Consider the following 21682-nt stretch of genomic DNA (forward strand, 5'->3'; position numbering starts at 1 on the left):
CCACAGATGCTGTCAGACCTGCTGAGTTTCTTCAGCATTTTCTATTTTCGTGTGAGCAATGTATCCTATATTTGTGCTTGAAACTGATTTACAATCAATGCTTGTAGACTAGATTTCATGACAGTTTGGAATGGACGGGACGCTACATAAGGGGATTTAAAGTTCAGTTCAAATCCAGCAAACCATCTTTTAAAAATTGCGCAGGAATGAATTGATACTGTGGATCCAGTTCCATGTCCTCACAGAGACTAACCTGTATTCCACACTTGCAAACGTTTTTGTGAATTTTCATTTGAAATACTGGGTGAGGATTCACTGATTTCTGGATAAAACAAAACTCCTGGGCAAATGGCAAGATTTTAATCCAAATTAAGGCAGTCGATTTTTCTATTTAATTCAATTTATTTGATTTAAATTTGATTTGATTTATTATTGTCACATGTATTAGTATAGAGTGAAAAGTATTTCTTGCGCGCTGTACAGATGAAGCATACCGTATATAGGGGTGGAAAGGAAACGAGAGAGTGCAGAATGTAGTGTTATAGTCATAACTAGGGTGTAGAGAAAGATCAGCTTAATGTGAGGTAGGTCCATTCAAAAGTCTGATGTCAGCAGGGAAGAAGCTGTTCTTAAGTCGGTTGGTACGTGACCTCAGACTTTTGTATCTTTTTCCTGAAGGAAGAAGGTGAAAGAGAGAATGTCCGGGGTGCGCGGGGCCCTTGATTATGCTGGCTGCTTTTCTGAGGCAGCGGGAAGTGTAGACAGAGTCAATGGATGGGAGGCTGGTTTGCGTGATGGACTGGGCTTCGTTCACAACCGTTTGTAGTTTCTTGCGGCCTTGGTCAGAGATTGCACTGACAGGCTAACGGTTGTGTTTTTGTTACAGGCAGTTTTGGTGGAATACGACTCTACATGCAAGAACTGATCGCCATTACACAAAAGGCACTGCAGTCCCAATCATGGAAGATGAAAGCGCAAGGTGCTGCTGCTATGGCATCCATTGCCAAACAACAGGCGGGCTCATTGGTTCCACCACACTTAGGGCTGATATTGAATGCACTTTTACAAGGAATATCTGGTCGAACATGGACGGGCAAGGTAGAACATCCTATTTAATGTTGTGTTGCACGAATAACTGAATAGATGGACCTTTTTTTTTTGAAAAAAGAACACGGGAAACATGGTTAAAAAGGATTTTAATCAATAGATATTGTTAGTTGTAGAACATAGAACATAGAACATTACAGCGCAGAACAGGCCCTTCGGCCCACGATGTTGCACCGACCAGTTAAAAAAAAAAACTGTGACCCTCCAACCTAAACCAATTTCTTTTCGTCCATGAACCTATCTACGGATCTCTTAAACGCCCCCAAACTAGGCGCATTTACAACTGATGCTGGCAGGGCATTCCAATCCCTCACCACCCTCTGGGTAAAGAACCTACCCCTGACATCGGTTCTATAACTACCCCCCCTCAATTTAAAGCCATGCCCCCTCGTGCTGGATTTCTCCATCAGAGGAAAAAGGCTATCACTATCCACCCTATCTAAACCTCTAATCATCTTATATGTTTCAATAAGATCCCCTCTTAGCCGCCGCCTTTCCAGCGAAAACAATCCCAAATCCCTCAGCCTCTCCTCATAGGATCTCCCCTCCATACCAGGCAACATCCTGGTAAACCTCCTCTGCACCCTCTCCAAAGCCTCCACATCCTTCCTGTAATGTGGGGACCAGAACTGCACACAGTACTCCAAGTGCGGCCGCACCAGAGTTGTGTACAGTTGCAACATAACGCTACGACTCCTAAATTCAATCCCCCTACCAATAAACGCCAAGACACCATATGCCTTCTTAACAACCTTATCTACTTGATTCCCAACTTTCAGGGATCTATGCACACATACACCTAGATCCCTCTGCTCCTCCACACTATTCAAAGTCCTCCCGTTAGCCCTATACTCAACACATCTGTTATTCCTACCAAAGTGAATTACCTCACACTTCTCCGCATTAAACTCCATCCGCCACCTCTCGGCCCAACTTTGCAACCTAAGTCTTCCTGCAAACTACGACACCCTTCCTCACTGTCTACCACACCACCGACTTTGGTGTCATCAGCAAATTTGCTAATCCACCCAACTATACCCTCATCCAGATCATTAATAAATATTACAAACAGCAGTGGCCCCAAAACAGATCCCTGAGGTACACCACTTGTAACCGCACTCCATGATGAATATTTACTATCAACCACCACCCTCTGTTTCCTATCCGCTAGCCAATTCCTGATCCAATTTCCTAGATCACCCCCAATCCCATACATCTGCATTTTCTGCAGAAGCCTACCATGGTGAACCTTATCAAACGCCTTACTAAAATCCATATATACCACGTCCACTGCCTTGCCCCCATCCACCTCCTTGGTCACTTTCTCAAAAAACTCAATAAGGTTAGTAAGGCACGACCTACCTGCCACAAAACCATGCTGACTATCACCTATCAATTCATTACTCTCCAAATAACTATAAATCCTATCCCTTATAATTTTTTCCAACATCTTGCCGACAACAGAAGTGAGACTCACCGGTCTATAATTCCCGGGGAAGTCTCTGTTCCCCTTCTTAAACAATGGGACAACATTCGCTAACCTCCAATCTTCTGGTACTATACCAGAGGCCAACGACGACCTGAAGATCAGAGCCAGAGGCTCTGCAATCACTTCTCTTGCCTCCCAGAGAATCCTTGGATAAATCCCATCCGGACCAGGGGATTTATCTATTTTCAGACCCTCCAGAATATCCTGCACATCCTCCTTATCAACTGTAATACTGTCTATTCTACTCCCCTGCAACCCAGTGTCCTCCTCAGCTATATTCATGTCCCCTTGCGTGAACACCGAAGAGAAATATTGGTTCAATGCTTCACCAATCTCCTCCGGTTCCACACATAACTTCCCTCTGCCATCTATAACTGGCCCTAAACTTGCCCTAACCAACCTTCTGTTCTTGACATACCTATAGAACGCCTTAGGATTCTCTTTAACCCTATCCGCCAAAGTCTTCTCATGTCCCCTTTTAGCCCTTCTAAGCTCGCTCTTCAACTCCCTCTTAGCCAATCTAAAGCTTTCTAGTGCACTACCCGAGTGCTCACGTCTCATCCGAACATAAGCCTCCTTTTTCTTTTTAACCAACAAAGAAACTTTTTTGGTGCACCACGGTTCCCTAGCCCTACCAATTCCTCCTTGCCTGACAGGGACATACCTATCACAGACTCGCAGTAGCTGCTCCTTGAAAAAACTCCACATGTCGGACGTTCCCAGTCCCTGTAAACTCCTAGTCCAACCTATGTTTCCTAATTCTCTCCTAATAGCCTCATAATTACCCTTCCCCCAGCTAAAACCACTGGCCCGAGGTTCATGCCTATCCCTTTCCATCACTAAGGTGAACGTAACCGAATTGTGGTCGCTATCACCAAAATGCACACCAACTTCCAAGTCTAGCACCTGGTCTGGCTCATTTCCCAGCACCAGATCCAATATAGCCTCACCTCTAGTTGGCCTGTCTACATACTGAGTCAAAAAACCTTCCTGCACGCTTTGAACAAAAACTGACCCCTCTAACGAGCTAGAGCTATAACAATTCCAGTCAATATTAGTCAAGTTAAAATCCCCCATAACAATTGCCCTATTACTTTCACTCCTAAGCAGGATTGACTCCGCAATCCTTTCCTCAACCTCTCTAGAACTTTTAGGAGGTCTATAAAAGACTCCCAACAGGGTGACCTCTCCTCTCCTATTTCTAATCTCCGCCCATACTACCTCAACAGATAAGTCCTCATCAAACCTCCTCTCTGACACTGTGATACAATCTCTGACCAATAATGCTACCCCTCCCCCTCTTCTACCTCCTTCCCTACTTCGACTAAAACATTTGAACCCCGGGACCTGCAGCATCCATTCCTGCCCCTGCTCTATCCATGTCTCTGAAATAGCCACAACATCGAAGTCCCAGGTACTGATCCACGCTGCAAGTTCACCCACTTTATTGCGAATACTCCTGGCATTGAAGTATACACATTTCAAACCCTGCTCCACCCCACCTCTGCAATGCCGTGCATTGCAGTCCCCATCCATGCATCCCTCACTTTCAGCCCCACTACTCAGGATCCCTCCCCCCCCCCGAATCAGTTTAAACCTCCCTGCATGGCCTTAGCAAATTTACCCCCCAGGATATTGGTCCCCTTCTGATTAAGGTGTAGACCATCCTTCTCATAGAGGTCACACCTTCCCCAGTACGAGCCCCAATTGCTTAAGTACCTGAACCCCTCCCTCCTGCACCATCCCCTCAGCCATGAATTCAAACCTTCCCTCTCCCTATTCCTCTCTAAACTATCCCGTGGTACAGGCAAGAGTCCAGAGATAACCACTCTGTCAGTCTTGGCCTTTAGTTTCCACCCCAACTCCATAAATCCCTGCCTAATATCCCCTTCCCCTATCCTCCCTATGTCGTGTGTCCCCACATGTACAATAACTTGTGGTTTATCTCCCTCCCCCCTAAGAGTCCTGAATACCCTGTCAGACACATCCCGGACCCCAGCCCCTGGTAGGCAACACACCAACCCTGAGTCCCTACCTTTAGTTCCGACCCTCCTATCTGTCCCCTTAATTGTGGAGTCCCCAATCACAAGGCCCAGTCTTTTACAGCCCCTAACCACCTGAGCTTTCTCACTCGGCTCACCCCCAGAGATCTGCTCTCTATGCTCAGTTGATTCCTCCTCAACTGTAGCCTCCAGCACCGAAAACCTATTATGGAGGGGAACCGCCCCAGGGGATTGTCTTCCCGATTGCTTCTTACCCCTCCTCCTGGCATTGACCCAAGCCTCATTTCTAGGAGTTACTATTTCTCTATAACTCCTATCAACTTCCACCTCCGCCTCCCGAATTATGCGGAGTTCCTCTAACTCCCCCTCCATCTCCTTTACACGCTCCTCCAGAAGCTGCAATCTAATGCACTTCTTACAACTAAAATCTCCTGAAACACTACTGGATTTCCTCACCACATACATCCCACAGGAGATGCAGCATACTGCCTGAACTGCCATCCCTGAAGCCATTACCAGCAAGAAAAAAAGAAAACAAAAAAAAAACTTCCCCACACTTATAATTAGGTTAGAGGAGGATGGAAGGGTGGGATCCTCTACCAGTGTAGAGGATCGGGTATCTCCTCTGCACCAATTTGTTTCCGTTAATCGATATGTTTGTGATTATATTTCCTCGTCACATGCTGGAAAATTTGGCACATTGGTTTTTCATTATGATCTATTTCGCCTCCATGTCTTGTTTTACTGGTTTGCGTTAATGCTTAGAGGTCGGATAAAAATGGGTGGATTATAACGTGAGAGTATTTGAATTTGTCCATTTTGACAGGAAGAATAAAAAAAACAGCAAATTGTTTAAATTGAGGGTGGTAACAGAACTCTGGTACAGAGGGATCTGGGTGTCCTGGTACATGAATCACAGAAAGTTAGTACGCAGGTACAGCAAGTGATTAGGAAGGCAAATGGAAAGTTGGTGTTTATTGCAAGGAGAATGGAATATAAAGTAGGTTTTTTTTGCTACAGTTGTACAGGGCATTGGTGAGACCACATCTGGAGCCCTGTTTTGATTTCCTCATTTAAGAAAGGATATAAATGTGTTATAAGCAGTTCAGAGAGGGTTTACTTGACTGATTCCTGCGATTGGGGGGGGCGGGGGGGGGGGGGAGTGGTTATAGAATCCCTACAGTGCAGAAGGAGGTCATTCAACCCATCAAGTTTGTACCGACTCTCTGAAGAGCACCTTACCCAGGCCCACTCTCCCACCCTGTCTCCATAACCCCATGCATTATCTTAGCTAATTCATCTAACCTATAATTTTTGGACATTAAGGAGCAATTTAGCATGGCCAATCCACCTAACCTGCACATCTTTGGAACGTGGGAGGAAACCGGAGCACCCGGAGGAAACCCACACAGACACGGGGAGAACGTGCAAACTCTACTCAGGAGTCACCCAAGGCTGGAATTGAACCTGGGTCCCTGGCACTGAGAGGCAGCAGTGCTAACCACTGAAGTTGGTCAGACTGGGTTTGTATCCATTGGAGTTTAGAAGAATGAGAGGCGATCTTATTGCAACACAGAAGTATCTGAAAGGACTTGACAGTGTGGATACTGAAAGGATGTTTCCTCATGTATGAGAAATCTGAATTAGGGGAAATGAGGAGAAATTTTTTCTCCTCAAGTCATGAGTCTTTGGCGATCTCTTCCGCAGAGAGCGGTGGAGACAGGGCCAATTAATGTTTCTATGGCAAAAACAGGTTGACTAAATTGTGGAGCAGACACAAAGGGGCTGAATGGCCTCCCCCTGCTCCCAGCATCTTTGTTAAAAAGAGAGTTGAAATGATGCCGGGATTAGGCTGAATGTGGAGTTGAGGCCACAATCAGGTCAGCCGAGATCTTATTGGATGGCAGAGAAGGCTCGAGGGGCCAAATGGCCTCCTCCTGTTCCTGAGTGAGTTCGCTGCCCACTATCCGCTGCTTAAAATATATATCCCTTTGAATTGCTTCAGTGGTTGTGCATAGCAATGAGGGTTTACACAGCTTAACATTCTCCAGAGCCAAAGGAGGTAATGATCAAAGCAATGCAGTACACTAGTCAGGTTCCACCTCAGACAGTGTGTCCAGTTCTGGTCACTGAGAAACAAGAGTGTTTCTTCATGTGGTCGGAGCATTGAAACAAAGCTCCACAAGGCCTGAGAAAACGTTGGCTTTTCAAACTACAGAGCAGTCAGTGAGGAGTTCATAGAGGAATATAGGATTGTTAAAGGAATGTAAAATGTTAACCTGGATTATTATTTTTAATTAAATTGCGAGAGGAGAGTAAACCCAGTAGGAGATAGTTTTTGGACTGATGTTGGAAGATTTGTCTCACACACTGAGCAATATGCAAACATATAGACAGAAAGACCTCTCCATATAGGAGGCAAAATACCTGAAATCACTTAAACAATTGGATGCTACAACTGGGGCCTATAGGATGGATGGGTCATGATGGGCTGAATGGCCTTCCTCATATGCAATTCAGAAGTATCCACAATAGGATTGAGTCACTGGGAGCTCTGTCATTGTTCGATGGAGCATTACTGGGTGGGGAGAGGCCAAGGACGCAGAATTCTATATAAGAAAATGTTCTCTTCTTGCAGGAGGAACTGTTGAAAGCTGTTGACAGCGTGGTGGCTGCGTGCAGGTAAATATTAATCAGAAACACAGCATTGTGATTCAGTTCATTCTTGTACTTTGATAGTAATGTAACAAGCTATATTAAGAGCCATGAAAGATAGCATAACTTGCAATTGGCTTAAACCATTCCTGTTCAATATAAGATCTTGTCTGTATCCGCCTTAACGTTCTGCTTTATCGTCTGAACTTTGTACCAAGTGCGGAGTTGCAGAAGACGGTGCCTGACCAGCCCAGTATAGACGCCATCATTCAGGTCATGTTGAAAGAGTGTAACAAGGAAAACCTCCGCTACAAGATGCTTGCTCTGAAGAGCACGGCCAACATATTGCAAGCCACCAAAGAGGATCGCTTCAAGGATTTGGTGGATATTCTGTTTCCTGTTATTAAAAAGGTAATTTAATTAGACAAGAGGAAACACGTAACTCGGGTGATAGAATGATGACCCAATAGTCATGATGTTAGGATTTGAAAATTGGTAGATTTTGTTGGTTCTGAAGTTTCTTTTGGAAATGTTACTTCTGTCAGTTGCTGTCAACTGTGATAGGCCTTTGCTTTTTCTTTTTTTTTGCCCCATGTGATTCACAAAATCAAATTGAGAAATATTGTCCCAAAGTCCTTAATATAGTTTAGTTGTAGGGTGGCACAGTAGTTAGCACTGCAGCCTCACAGCGTCCAGGGACCATGGTTTGATTCCCGGCTCGGGTCACTGTCTGTGTGGAGTCTGCACGTTCTCCCCGTGTGTGCATGGATATCCTCCGGGTGCTCCAGTTTCCTTCCACAGTCCGAAGATTTGCTGGTTAGGTGCATTGGCCATGCTAAATTCTCCCCAGTGTACCCGAACAGGCGCCGGAGTGTGGCAACTAGGGAATTTTCACAGTAACTTCATGCAAGTATACCTATGACACTAATAAATAAACTATAAACTTACTGAAAGCAGCCATGCCCTAACTGATAAATTTCATTGTCTTCATAATGCATGCATCAGTTTATTTAATGTTACGTGCACTCAATGCTCACAGCCCTCTCTACCCTTGCTGAAACTGTTTCTTCCTTTCTCCATGCCTCCAAGTGAAATACTTGTTTTGTGCAGTTCTTCATGAACGGTTAGATTATCCCGCTGCATTGATTCCAACTTTGCTTCTCCAACCATCAGCAGACTTTGACTGCAAAGGAAGCATTCTCAACAGTTCAGTTTCTTCTCTCATAACGAAGGCTTAACTCTCTTTGAGAGCTCCAGACTCTGCTGAGGTCCCAGGTCCATTCAGGGCGCACTGGGGTCATTGAATATATTCAAGGCTGAGATAAATCTTTAAACTATTGGAGAGTTGTGTGGGGTCGGGGCAAGCAGAACAGTGGAGTTGAGGCCACACTCCGATCGGCCATGATCTAATTAAATGGTGGGGGTAGGCTCGAGGGGCTGAATGGTCTGCCCCTATTTTCTATGTTCATAATGTGGAGTTTTCCACTTTGCAGAGTACAGCGGCCGGATCCTCTAGAGATGAGGATTACGAAGAGGAGGAGAGAGAGAAAGAGCTCCGGATGGAATATCTGCTTTGTGCGTTTGAAACTCTGGGGAAAGCATGGCCCAGCACGCCTGAAACACAAGGTAGGGCTCGGCAATGAAGCTCAATGTTCACTCACTCAATCCGCTTTTAAAAAATAAAAATCCTCAACTCCTTTAAATAAACCAATCGATTACACTTTGACAATACTCATGGGGCAGCAGCACAGTGAAGGGGACACTTAACTGTTCACTGCTGTTTTTAGCCTTGTGTTTTTTTGGGGCCGTATGATAAATATTACAAAAGAACACAGTTGAAGTGAGTGTAATGTAATGAAAATCGTTGTCTGTACGTACTTCCTTCCCACAATTTTTGTCAATCTTTTGCCTCAGTTATTTGTTAGAAGTTCCCTTGTCCACACATGTTTACTGGTCCAACTATCTCCCACCATTTGATTCCACATCACCTAAAGTTTACACTTGGTCTTCATCCCATTGTCTGCAATGCCATGGGAAAGTCATCAGAAACTAGAAGCAGGAGGAGGCCATTTGGCCCTTCGAGCCTGCTCCACTATTCAATATGTTCACGATTGATCATCGAATTCAATATCCTGATCCTGCCTCCCCCCCCCGCCCCCGCCCCCGCCCCCTCATGTCCCTTGATCCCTTTGCCCCAAGAGCTATATCTAATTCCTCCTTGAAATCAGACTACTTTCTGTGGAAGTGAATTCCCCACACTCACCACCCTCTGGGTGAAGAAATTTCTCCTCACTTCAGTCCTAAAAGGTTTACCCCTTTTCCTCAAAACTATGATCCATTTAAAGGTTGCAATAGTGATTTTTTTTTTTGCCCACAGTTCATTGTGGCACACTGCAGATTTTCAGTTATAGAATCCCTACAGTGCAGAAGGAGGCCATTCAGCCCATTGAATCTGCACTGACTTGCTTACCCAGGCTCCTCTCCCCACCTTATCCCGTAATCCTGCGCATTTTACCATGACTAATTCATGGTACACATCTTAGGACACTAAGGGGCAATTTAGCCCGGCCAATCCACCTAACTTACACATTTTTGGACTGCGGGAGGAAACCCACGCAGACACGGGAGAACGTGTAGACTCCACACAGACAGTGACCCAGGGCCGGAATTGAACCCGGGTCCCTGGTGTGAGGCAGCAGTGCTAACCATTGCAATTATGGAGGCCGGAATACAGCATTTTCCCCTGGCCCGTTTTACTTTGGGATGTTTGGTGATGTGATAATGGAAATATCTTTGTCTTTCCTGCAGCTCAATATCGTTTAGAATTGTGCCACTTAATGTGTGAAAGACTACAGTTGAGTACGTGGAGAGTTCAACTCGGAGTGCTTCAGGCAATGAACTCCTACTTCCGAGGGTAAATGCATCTTTTTGAAAGTACAATCTTTATTAGCCAATTTTTTTAAGAATCCCATTAGCAAACTACTTCAAAAGATAAAATCAGTAACAAAACAACTATTTTCACAGCTTATTGCTTCTGGGCCAAGACAGCAAGGATGCGAGTGCATTGACTGAAATCCTGAAAGATACTTGCTCAGCCCTCACCTTTCCACTAGGTGAGTTTACCTCAAGTAGAGAACTTGCAAGATTCAGGCAAAAGTTAAATAAAATCATTTTGAGTCTTAAATGTTCCTTTTTTTTTAAAGAAAACAAGAGCTATTCGTCAGTGCGGGCGGAAGCTTTATCGATATTGGAACTTCTATTTAAAAAACTGGACGGTAAGCATTTTAAAGTTGTTTAAGGTTGTCAGCTATTGCCTGAGACTGGTGTCATCAGCAAGTTTAAGGTTTTACACGCTTCTTCCAAGTTTTTCATGAAATGTGCGCGTCGCCGGCAAGTGTGAGTATTATTTATTGCCCATCCGTAATTGCACTTGAGAAGATGGTGATGAACCATCTTAGCATCTTGTTAAACCATTTCAGAGGGCAGCTAAGAGTCAACCCCATTGCTGTGGTTCTGGAGTCACATGTAGGCCAGACCAGGGAAGGACGGCAGATTTCCTTCCCTAAAGGGCATTTGTGAACCAGATGGACTTTCACAAAAGTCCAGTAACTTCACAGTCACCGTTTCTGACTGTTACAAGCTTTTCATTGCAAATTTATTAATTTAATTGAGTTTAAATTTCACCAGTTGCCCTGGTCAGATTTGATCTTGTGTTTCTGGAGTGTTGGCCCAAGCCACTGTATCAGTTGTGCACTAACGTTACCACTAAGGAGGTCTTGTGGTGCAGTAGGTAGCGTTCTTGCCTCGGAGCCAGAAATCCCGGGTTCGAGTCCCACCCCAGGATTTGGTGGCCAAGGAAAGTGCCCTCATAACGCAGCCAAACAGATTGAGATCAACCTGCAAAACCCTTCCAAACACACCAATGGCTGGCGCTGTATGATTCTATAAGAACTGGAGAGACTCCTGGTCAGTCACGCTTGATGTGGGGTGGCGCCCCTCAAGCGAAAAGCTCTCTGGCGGCAGACTAGTGACCTGTTCCAGGAATAGCTTGCTATGGAAACAGACAAAAGTCTGCCTTAGATGCGGGAGGAGAATTGGAACGGAACGTTTAACACTACGTAACTATCCCCATCAATCCTCATTTAATCACTGAATCACAGGATACTACAGTGCAGAAGAGGCCCTTTGGCCCATCGAGGAGGAACTTCTTCTCTCTGAGGGTAGTGAATGCCCTGACCAGCCCACCTAATCCCACTTGCCAGCACTTGGCCCATCGCCTTGAATGTTATGGCGTGCCAAGTACTCATCCAGGTGCTTTTTAAAGGATGGGAGGCATTGCGTTACAGACTGTCACCACCCTCTGAGTAAAAAAAGTCCCCCCTAAACCTCCCAACCCTCACTTTTAACTTGTGTCCCCTCGTTACTGACCCTTCAACTAAGGGGAACAGCTGCTCCCTATCCACCCTGATCGTGCTCCTCATAATCTTGAACACCTCAATCAGGTCGCCCCTCAGTCTTCTCTGCTCCAGAGAAAACAACCCAAGCCTATCCAACCTCTCTTTATAACTTAAATGTTCCATCCCAGGCAGCATCCTGGTAAATCTCCTCCGCACCCAATCCCCTCCAGTGCATTCACATCCTTTCTATAATGTGGCGACCAGAACTGCACACACTGCTCCAGCTGTGGCCTCACCAAAGTTCTATACAACTCCATCATGACCTTTATCGCGAAGGGGATGGAGTATAAAAGCAGGGAGGTCTTGCTGCAATTGTACAAGGTACTGGTGAGGTCGCAACTGGAGAACTGTGTGCAATTTTGGTCCCCTTATTTGCGGAAGGATGTATTGGCCTTGGAGGGAGTACAGAGAAGGTTCACCAGGTTGATACCGGAGATGAGGGGGTTAGCTTATGAGGAGAGATTGAGTAGATTGGGCCTGTACTCATTGGAGTTTAGAAGGCTGAGGGGAGATCTTATAGAGACATATAAGATAATGAAGGAGCTAGACAGGGTAGAGGCAGAGAGATTCTTTCCACTTAGAAAGGAAACAAGAACTAGAGGACATAGCCTCAAAATAAGGGGGAGTCAGTTTAGGACAGAGTTGAGGAGGAACTTCTTCTCTCTGAGGGTAGTGAATCTCTGGAATTCTCTGCCCATTGAAGCAGTGGAGGCTACCTCTTTAAATATGTTTAAGTCACAGGTAGATAGATTTCTGATCAATAAGGGAATTAAGGGTTATGGGGAGCGGGCAGGTAAGTGGAACTGATCCACTTCAGATCAGCAATGATCTTATTGAATGGCGGGGCAGGCTGGAGGGGCTAGATGGCCTACTCCTGCTCCTATTTCTTATGTTCTTATGACCTCTCTGCTTTTGTAATCTATACCCCGATTGATAAAGGCGAGTGTGCCTTTTTCACCACTCTATTCACCTGCCTTTCCGCTTTCAGAGATCTATGGACAAACACGCCCAAGGTCCCTTTGTTCTTCGAAACTTCCCAGTGTCAGACCTTTCATAGTATACTTCCCTGTCAAATTACTTCTTCCAAAGTGCATCACCTCACACTTTTCAGGGTTAAATTTCATCTGACACTTATCCACCCACTTGACCATCTCGTTTATATCTTCCCTGTAACCCAAGATTCTCGACCTAACAGTGCACACATTTCTAGAAAAGTCTGGGGTGGGTTCTCTGCAACATTCCCACGAAGCTACATGCTTGCATGGTCACGTAACAGCCTGGAAATTACTGTGAGACCTTGTGTGTTAAATACTGTGCAAGCACAGCAACAGAAGTGAGCATTCAGTAACCTGACCTTGCACATTTTAAAGGGTTGATTGACATTTGACAGACCATTGCAGAGCATTATTTTTCAAAGGCTATTTCAACAATTTCTCGAGCCCCTTCACAAGATGGGACGCCAGAAGGAGTTTCTCTTAGTTTGTGAGATCTCAGATACCCGTTTGTGAGATCCTGAACTATCAGCTGCCAAATTCAGTACTAGCAAGCTCGCAAAGGCTCATTAGATTGTTGAAACCTAACCTTGTAGTTCCAAGGACAATTCCCATCTCTGTCCACTGAAACCGCCTTCTCCACTCCTCATTTTTCTGCTCTGCTTTTACTGTTCTGTTTTCAGTTTAAGTTTAAAGTTTATTTATTAGTGTCACAAGTTGGGTTACATTAACAGTACAATGAAGTTACTGTGAAAATCCCGCCACACTCCGGCACCAGTTCGGGTACACTGAGGGAGAATTTAGCATGGCCAATGCTCTCTAACCAGCACGGGTCTCAGACTGTGGGAGGAAACCGGAGCACCCGGAGGAAACCCACGCAGACACAGGGAGAACTCCGCACAGACAGTGACCCAAGCCGGGAATCGAATCCGGGTCCCTGGTGCTGTGAGGCAGCAGTGTTAACCACTGTGCCAATGTACCTCTTTTAGTGTTCTTTCTCTTACCCTGGGGAAAATAAAGCCAAGAATACTTACTATGTGAGTACACGTGGAGGCACTCACCCACCTAGCATTGGTATTGCCAATATCTGATTAACAGAAAGAAAGACTTGCGTTTATCTAGCATTTTTCTGATATCTCTAAGTGTTTTTGAAGTGTAGTCACTGTTGTGGGAAATGCGGCAGCCAGTTTGCGCACAGCAAGCTCCCACAGACAGCAATGTGGTAATGACCAGATCATCTGTTTCCTGTGATGTTGACTGAGGGATAAATATTGGCCAGGACACCGGGGGTAACTCCCCTGCTGTGCTTCGAAATAGTGTGACGGTGCTTTTACATCCACCTGAAACGGGCAGCATCCAAAAGACGGCACCTCCAGCCATGCAGCACTCCCTTGGTCCTGCACTGGAGTGTCTGCCTTAATTTTTGTGCTTCAGCCTGGGGGTAGGAGCTGCGATTCCGAGGCAAGAGAGCTGACCACTAACCCAGGGCTGACATACTGTAGTTTCTCTAATCGCCAATTATAGATTCTGTTGCAGTTTGCATGTTTAAAATCTGGTTATTTTTCCAGAGACTAATCAGTGGGCGACTTTGACATCTGAGAAGAGGGCCGTAATTCTTAAATCCCTATCCAGCCTGGAGTCGGACAAAAGGCCGGAACTGAAAGATAAGGCCTTGGACCTTAAGAAGCACCTTGCAAATCTCCCATAATCCTGCTGTGACCCCGTGTTCTGCAAGGGAATAACTTCAGCTGAAGACTTGACAACCCAAAATCTGGCTATTCTCTCTGGATGTATCAAATCTAAAATGTTGCTTCCTATGTTGTCAGGTCTGTCGGCCTGTTTAAGAGCTACTGCTCGGAGGAGCTGCGAGTGTGGTCAATTCCTTTTTCGGATGTGGGGTTTGTGCGCGCGTTCAGTTCTGTCACGTTTTGCAGGTTCCCGTATCTGCGTACGCTGCAAATTATGTCTCCGCATCTTGTCATCTTCCAGCGATGCATGAAGATGCTGATGAGGTTGCGATGGTGGGGCAGTTAGTTTCACGCAGTACGTCAAGGGACGATTTTCACCAACTGCACCAGAAAAAAGATATTTCAGTTGAAAATAGTTGGGTTTGTTTGGTACCAGGTCTAGTAAAGTTAATTGTTAGGTTAATAAGTTACAACATGTAAATTATGTTAAATTCTAAACCATCTAGCACACTGCTGTCCAGAGGTGCATCCTGCCTCCGTTTTATATGTCATTGAATTGGTGTTTCTAGCGAGTTAAATGGGTTAAAATTGTATATTTCTCCTGTCAGTTACGTGCACATAATATGCACTCCGAAATGCAATTCGGACATTAATTCTTAGTGGTGATTCCGGCATTTGTTGGTGTTGCCAGTATTCTATTCCTGTTCGGCTGAGTAAAAGTTTGGCACTACCTACTTCATGCCTGCATTTCGTACAGAAGGTTTTTACTGAGCCGTGTTTCTGCATTAGTTGAGCACTGGGAAGATATGAAGGAATGCCATGTTTTTGATTGTACAACCATTGCTGCCATGCTGGGACTGTCCACTCCACCCTTTACCTACGCAACGGAAGGGGCGTCACCTAGGAATTATTCTGCATTCACCAGAGGTTTCACACTGGAGTCGGAGACAATCCCTCTACAATGTGTGAAGCTTTTTGCTATCCTTGTAAACACTGAATTCTTCAGATGCTTAAGCTAATTATCAAGATCACACGTATATCCTGAAAGCTCAACTTTTACACCACGCATGTCACAAATTTGGATCCGTGAAATCAAATTGGAGTTTGCTTATTTTGTTATTTAGACGTTGAGCTGAATTGTTCAGAGCTGAATTGTTCAGAGCTGCTCTTTCCAAGTGTTTTGAGTTGCTTGCCAAACAAAAAACTTAAAATGCTGTAACTTAATCTTTCCAGCTCTAATCACACCGTTTTGAGCTTTATTGTTTGAATGCAGTCCTATGTAAAACAGCCTGGAAGGACCCCACCTGATATTCTACACAGCTAGTACAAGGAGCCCCCTCCTGACTGCTCTTCAGAAGCGAGTAATTCAGAATGGCGATGCTCACCTTTCCCGGGGCGAGAACCAGCTCAGAAGAAAGTGTTGCATAATCATTCTCATTCCCATCAATAAATTTTATTTAAACTATAAGATGTATTAAATGCTTCTGTAGATCACATGCACTTTTATGGGAATTAAGGGAATTATAAAAAATTGACGTTTGGACATTGTCTTTCTCTGAATATTTCCGATGTATTCATGTTTTGCCAAATGGAGGAGCACTCCTGCTCTGTCTCAGAGCTCAAGGGCTCAATATCCACGCCTGTCAGTTACTCCAGTCCCCAGCTGACGGTCCTGGTTAAGTAGTTTTGGTGAAGAATCTTGCCGAGGAGACAATGTCCAGGCCCCTTGAACCGTGCCTCGTGAGTATGTGACGGTGAGGGATCTGTGCAGTGGGGAGTTTAAAACATTAAAAATCCAATCACTAAAAGGTGGTCCTCGTTTGAAGTATGGTTATTAGTGTTAACTGTATGAAAGTATAGACTTGTGATTGCTACTAGGTTGTCCTTCATGTTGTATGGTACAGTACATGACAGTTCATTTCCTAACTGAAATGCCACTTACCATGCTGTGCGTTTTAGAATTCTTGTTTGTTTTCAACCAAACTTAATGTGAAAGCAGGGTATGTATGTATGTGTGTGTGTGTGTATACATGTGTGCACGTATGTGTGTGTGTGTATATGTGTGTCATGATCAGAAGAGAAATATTGGTGTGAACATGCCAGCCACAGCCAGGGAGAACGTGGCCTTCCTCGAGTTTTCTACAAAGAACAATTGCACTATTTTACTAACTTTGAACACTGTTACCTTGCCCCCGTGTGGGCACTTACTTGCTGCTTCAGCCATTCACTGGAGAAAGCTTTGTATTGAAAATTAAACCTGCTTTTGTTCTGACTGTCAACACGTTTTTGACATAATTGTTTTGTGCATAAAAGAAGCTGGGGTTTGAATTGGCCAAACACAGAAAGCCAAGAGACTTTAGTTCTCAAAAAAAAAACCTCTCATTACAGTTGTAGGCTCGCAATATTAAAAATCAATTTTGAATTGAATTAATTGTGCCACCCCCCCGGCACGGGTTAATTTACTCAGGTCGAGAATTAGCAACTCCAGCCTCCAGTTTAAAATTCATTCTGAAGTTAAAAGTGTTGGGTCAGAATTGCAATTCCTGTGACGATCTGGTTTGGCCTTAAGCTGTAGTCTGTGCTTAACTGGGTACTGTTGCAGTGAACATTCTGTAAGAGGTGGCTCATGAACATTAGATATTCACTGCGTCAGTAAACATCATTTAGGACAGGTTGGGATTAAGGATTGTTTAAGAATGTCTTTGGGCCTCTGGGAAGAATGGCCAGTGTGCTTGCATGATGTGTATAACAAAATTATGCTTGGGTTTTTCGTGAGGGCGAGGGGAAATGAATACAGGCACTTTAACATTGCCACAATCAATAAATGCTCTCGTGCTGTTGTACTGCCTATTTTCTGCTGTTTGAATCTCCAGTTGCCAAGATGGTTAACTGTGCATTATACTGTAAATGATTATGCTGTCACTGACTAGACACATGCTAACTTAACTGGAGTTAAAATAAAAACACAAACTGAGGCCTTGTAATGCCAACCATCATGTGCAGACCACTCATTTTAGATGGGATGTGTTTGACTCTCCCTGCCTCCCCACACTTCCCCACTGCACAAAGCCTGAATGCACAGCAATGTGACCCAAGACTGAAGATCAAGCACAGGGTTAGAATCCTCCATGGCTATCATTCAGTTGCTCACGTTCTCCACAAGACTCTGGAGGTCTGCAAGCCTTGACATTGGACCAGATTAAAAGAGCAATGCTATGTTGGAATGAGGCTTTGCTTCCCGGCGTCACAAAAGATTGACCTTTGAAGGAACTCGTGGAGTGCGTTTATTGGAAAAATCAGAACGTGTAAATTTTAATTAAAAATAAAAAAGTGCTGGAAAAACTCAGCAGGTCTGGCAGTGTCTGTGTAGAGAGAAACAGTTAACATTTTGAGTCTTAAATTAGGCCTATACTCTGGAATTTAGAAGAATGAGGGGAGAGCAAATTGAGGTAAACAAGATGATAAAAAAGTATGGATAAAGTAGACGTGGAGCGGATGCTTCCTCTTGTGGGACATTCTAGGATGAGAGGTCATAGTTTTAGGATAAGGGGCAGCAAATTTAAAACAAGCGTTGAGGAGAAACCACTTCTCTCAAAGAGTTGTGAATCTGGAATTCGCTACCCCAAAGTGCAGTGGATGCTGAGTAAATTTAAGGAGTTGGACAGATTTTTAATTGGTATTGGTTGAAGGGTTATGGGGTGAAGGCAGGAAAATGGGGATGAGGAGCATATCAGCCATGATTGAATGGCAGAGCGGACTCAATGGGCAGAATGGCCTAATTCTGCTCCTATATCTTATGAACTTGAGTCCAATATTCCTCAGAGCTTATTTTACAGTGTTTGCTTTTATGTAAATTTTAATATCACCTAAGTTCTAGAACGGTCTGCAATCTCATGTCATTACTGCCATTGAAAGATAAAGGCACAATCTGCACTATTGTAAGAATTATACAATTGGCAGAAGGGTAGATTGTATTACAACACAAACAAAATACTTCAGAGGCTGAACATCTGAAGTAACAGAAAATGCTGGAAACATTCAGCAGGTCGAGCAACATCTGCAGAGAGAGAAGCAGTTAACATTTCAAGTCCAATATTCTTCACAACTGACTTTAGTGTTTATGTAAATTTTAATATTGCTTTCTACGGTCATATCTTGCATTTAATAATTCATAATAATGGTTTGAGGAAGTGATGGATCAACTTAAAAATAAGTAGCACAAAGTTAACATAACTGAGAAAAATGTGTATTTAGAACAGGAAAAATCATTTATTGTTTTGCACTCATAAACGAGTGATTAAACATTAGTCCAAAACTGGGGTTCGAGAAAGAATTAACTTTGATTTAGGAAGTGAATTTCACAACCTTGGATGTCCCAAAGTTCTTGACAATCGCTTCTGAAGTGTTGTCACTTTTGTAATATAGAAAACACAGAGGCCAATTAGCACACAGCAATGTAATAATGACCAAACAAAATATTTTTTAATTATGTTGGGTTTGAGGGATAAATATTGTAGGGCAGCAGGGAGAACTCTCCTGATATTCAAAACAGTGGCCATTTTGTAAATTTTAAATCAACTCAAACGGCTTAAGTTTGACGTCTTGTCCAAAAGACTTCACCTCCGACAGTGCAGCACTTCCCCATTGCTGATATCCCCGCCTGCACTTAGTATGAAAGTGGGTCTTGAACCCACAGTCTTGTGAAGATGGTCACTGTGACAGAGTTCAGTTTCTCGTGGTACCTCATCATGCACACTTTTCCTCCCTAAAACACACTATGTACACCTTAACCAATGTGCTTTTTGCATGTTGCTCAGAAAAGGATTTCTTCCAAATTCGGGGTGTTCTGAGCAGTTGTAAGCATTTATTTTTTATTGGCATTTAAATTGGCAAGAAGTTTCTCCTGAATTCCTTACAAGAAACATCTAATCTACTTCAACTATGATTGAATCTCTTCAAAATTTGAACAGTTGCAATATATTAGGGTGACACGGTGGCACAGTAGTTAGCACTGCTGCCTCACGGTGCCAGGGAACTGGTTTCAGTTCCCGACTTGGGTCACTGTGCGGAATCTGCACATTCTACTCACATCTGCGTGGATTTCCTCTGGTTGCTCCGGAGTCCTCCCACAGTCCGAAAGACGTGCTGGTTAGGTGCGTTGGCCATGCTGAATTCTCCCTCAGTGTACCCGAACAGGCACTGGAGTGTGGCGACTAGGGTTTTTTACACAGTAACCTCATTGCAGTGTTAATGTAAGCCTACTTGTGACATTAATAAATAAAGTCAGAGAGCAGGCATCCCAAACAGGAGTGTTAATCAGAAAATTGGTCCTTTTGTTTCTGTTGCACTGGGCCCTTCCCACAAATATCACCAACATTTTAGGCTTAAAGTGTCATGGAACATATGAATATAATGCCCTTTCCATTGATTCGGACTAATCATCCTGTGTTCCTTCATAGAACATAGAAAAGCTAAAGTACAAACAGGCCCTTCGGCCCACAAGTTGCACCGAACAATTTCCTTACCTTCTAGCCTCATCTACAACCCTCTATCTTACTAACCTCCATGAACCTATCCAAACGTCTCTTAAAAGACTCGATCGAATCCGCTTCCACCACCACCGGCAGCCGATTCCACGCACCCACCACCCTCTGAGTGAAAAACTTGCCCCTAACATCTCCTCTATACCTACTCCCCAGCACCCTAAACCTGTGACCTCTCATGACAATCATTTCAGCCCTCGGTAAAAGCCTCTGAGAATCCACTCTATCAATACCTCTCAACTTTCTGTTCACAATTGGTGTGATTTTTCTAATTCAGAACGAAAACCCTCATCTTTGTGAAAGTTTTGGGCAGCACGGTGACACAGTGGTTAGCACTGCTGCCTCACAGCGCTAGGGTCCCAGGTTCAATTCCAGCCCTGGGTCACTGTGTGGAGTCTGCACAGTCTCCCCATGTCTGCGTGGGTTTCCTCCAGGTTCTCCAGTTTCCTCCCACAGACCAAAAATGTGCGGGTTAGGTTGATTGGCCATGGTAAATTGCCCCTAGTGTCAGGGGGATTAGCAGGGTAAATGCATGGGGTTACGGGAATAGGGCCTGGATAGGATTGTGGTCAGTACAGACTCGATGGGCTGAATGGCTGCCTTCTCTACTGGAAGGATTCTATTCTATGATTCTAAATGTGTTGGCAAAATGGGATAATGGTGTTAACTAAACTTTAAGTTAAATCTTTCTGAAGCAGATTATTGTGGCTAACACATAGAGAAGATGTGATTGACCAATGCAAGCAACATGAACACTACCAAAAAATAATCAAATGATGGCATCTTCAAGATAATGTGGTGTGCAGTTCGACAAACTCCTTAGGAAAATGCTTAAATATGACATTTCCTGGCTTTCTCTACATTGGTTTTATTCAGTTGCATGTGGAAACTCCATTCAAATAAGGAACATAGGACTTTGAAGCAATGTAATCTGACACAGCTTGTTCAGTCACCTTTCCATTTTCATTCCATACTCAAGCAAACTGATTTAATTTCACATGATTTGATTTATTATCATCACATGTTTTGAGTTGAGTGAAAAGCATTGTTTCGTGTGCATTCTGCAAACAAAACTTGCCATTCATAGAGGAGAAGGAAAGGAGAGAGAGCAGACTATCATGTTACAGTCACAACTAGGGTGTGGAGAAAGATCAACTTAATACAAGGTAGATCCATTCAAAAGTCTGACAGCAGCAAGGAAGAAGCTGTCCTTGAGTCAGTTGGTACATGACCTCAAACCTTGTATCTTTTTCCTGACAGAAGAAGGTAGAGGAGAGAATGTTTGGGGTGCATGGGGTCCTTAATTATGTTGGCTGCTGTGCCGAGGCAGCGGGAAGTGTAGACAGAGTCAATGGATGGGAGGCTGGTTTGCATGATGGACTGGGCTATGTTCACAATCCTTTGTAGTTTCTTGCAGTCTTGGGTAGAGCAGAAGCCGTACCAAGCTGTGATACATCCGGAAAGGATGCTTTCTATTCTGTATCTGTAGCTGACATGCCAAATTTCCTTAGTCTTCTGAGAAAGCAGAGGCATTGATGAGCTTTCTTATCTATAGTGTCAGCCTGGGGGGACCAGGACAGGTTGTTGGTCATCTGGACATCTGAAGCCTCCACTAATTGTGAAATAATCTGCTGTGTATGAGAACCAGGCTGTTTCGCAGTGATGTCAGGAAGTGCTATTTAATTTAGACAGTAGCAGAAATCTGGAGCTTTCACATTACCCAAAAGAGCTGTTGGGCTGGGGTCACT

At 44.2% G+C, this 21682-nt stretch overlaps 1 protein-coding gene across 2 annotated transcripts in view; it reads left to right on the forward strand.

The window, feature by feature from the left end:
• The window catches only part of ecpas (Ecm29 proteasome adaptor and scaffold), a 114903-nt gene extending 97662 nt beyond the window's left edge, over positions 1 to 17241 (forward strand). For both annotated transcript variants that reach the window (XM_078214050.1, XM_078214051.1), the window contains 8 exons: positions 887 to 1098; positions 7238 to 7281; positions 7473 to 7665; positions 8748 to 8880; positions 10063 to 10168; positions 10279 to 10367; positions 10458 to 10529; positions 14272 to 17241. In XM_078214050.1, coding sequence (XP_078070176.1) covers positions 887 to 1098; positions 7238 to 7281; positions 7473 to 7665; positions 8748 to 8880; positions 10063 to 10168; positions 10279 to 10367; positions 10458 to 10529; positions 14272 to 14411 — 989 coding nt within the window. In that variant the 3' untranslated portion in view covers positions 14412 to 17241. The remainder of the gene's footprint in view (positions 1 to 886; positions 1099 to 7237; positions 7282 to 7472; positions 7666 to 8747; positions 8881 to 10062; positions 10169 to 10278; positions 10368 to 10457; positions 10530 to 14271) is intronic.
• Positions 17242 to 21682: the final 4441 nt, after the last annotated feature.

This window comes from Mustelus asterias, chromosome 6 (genome assembly GCF_964213995.1).
Source record: "Mustelus asterias chromosome 6, sMusAst1.hap1.1, whole genome shotgun sequence".
NCBI classification, from domain to species: domain Eukaryota; kingdom Metazoa; phylum Chordata; class Chondrichthyes; order Carcharhiniformes; family Triakidae; genus Mustelus; species Mustelus asterias.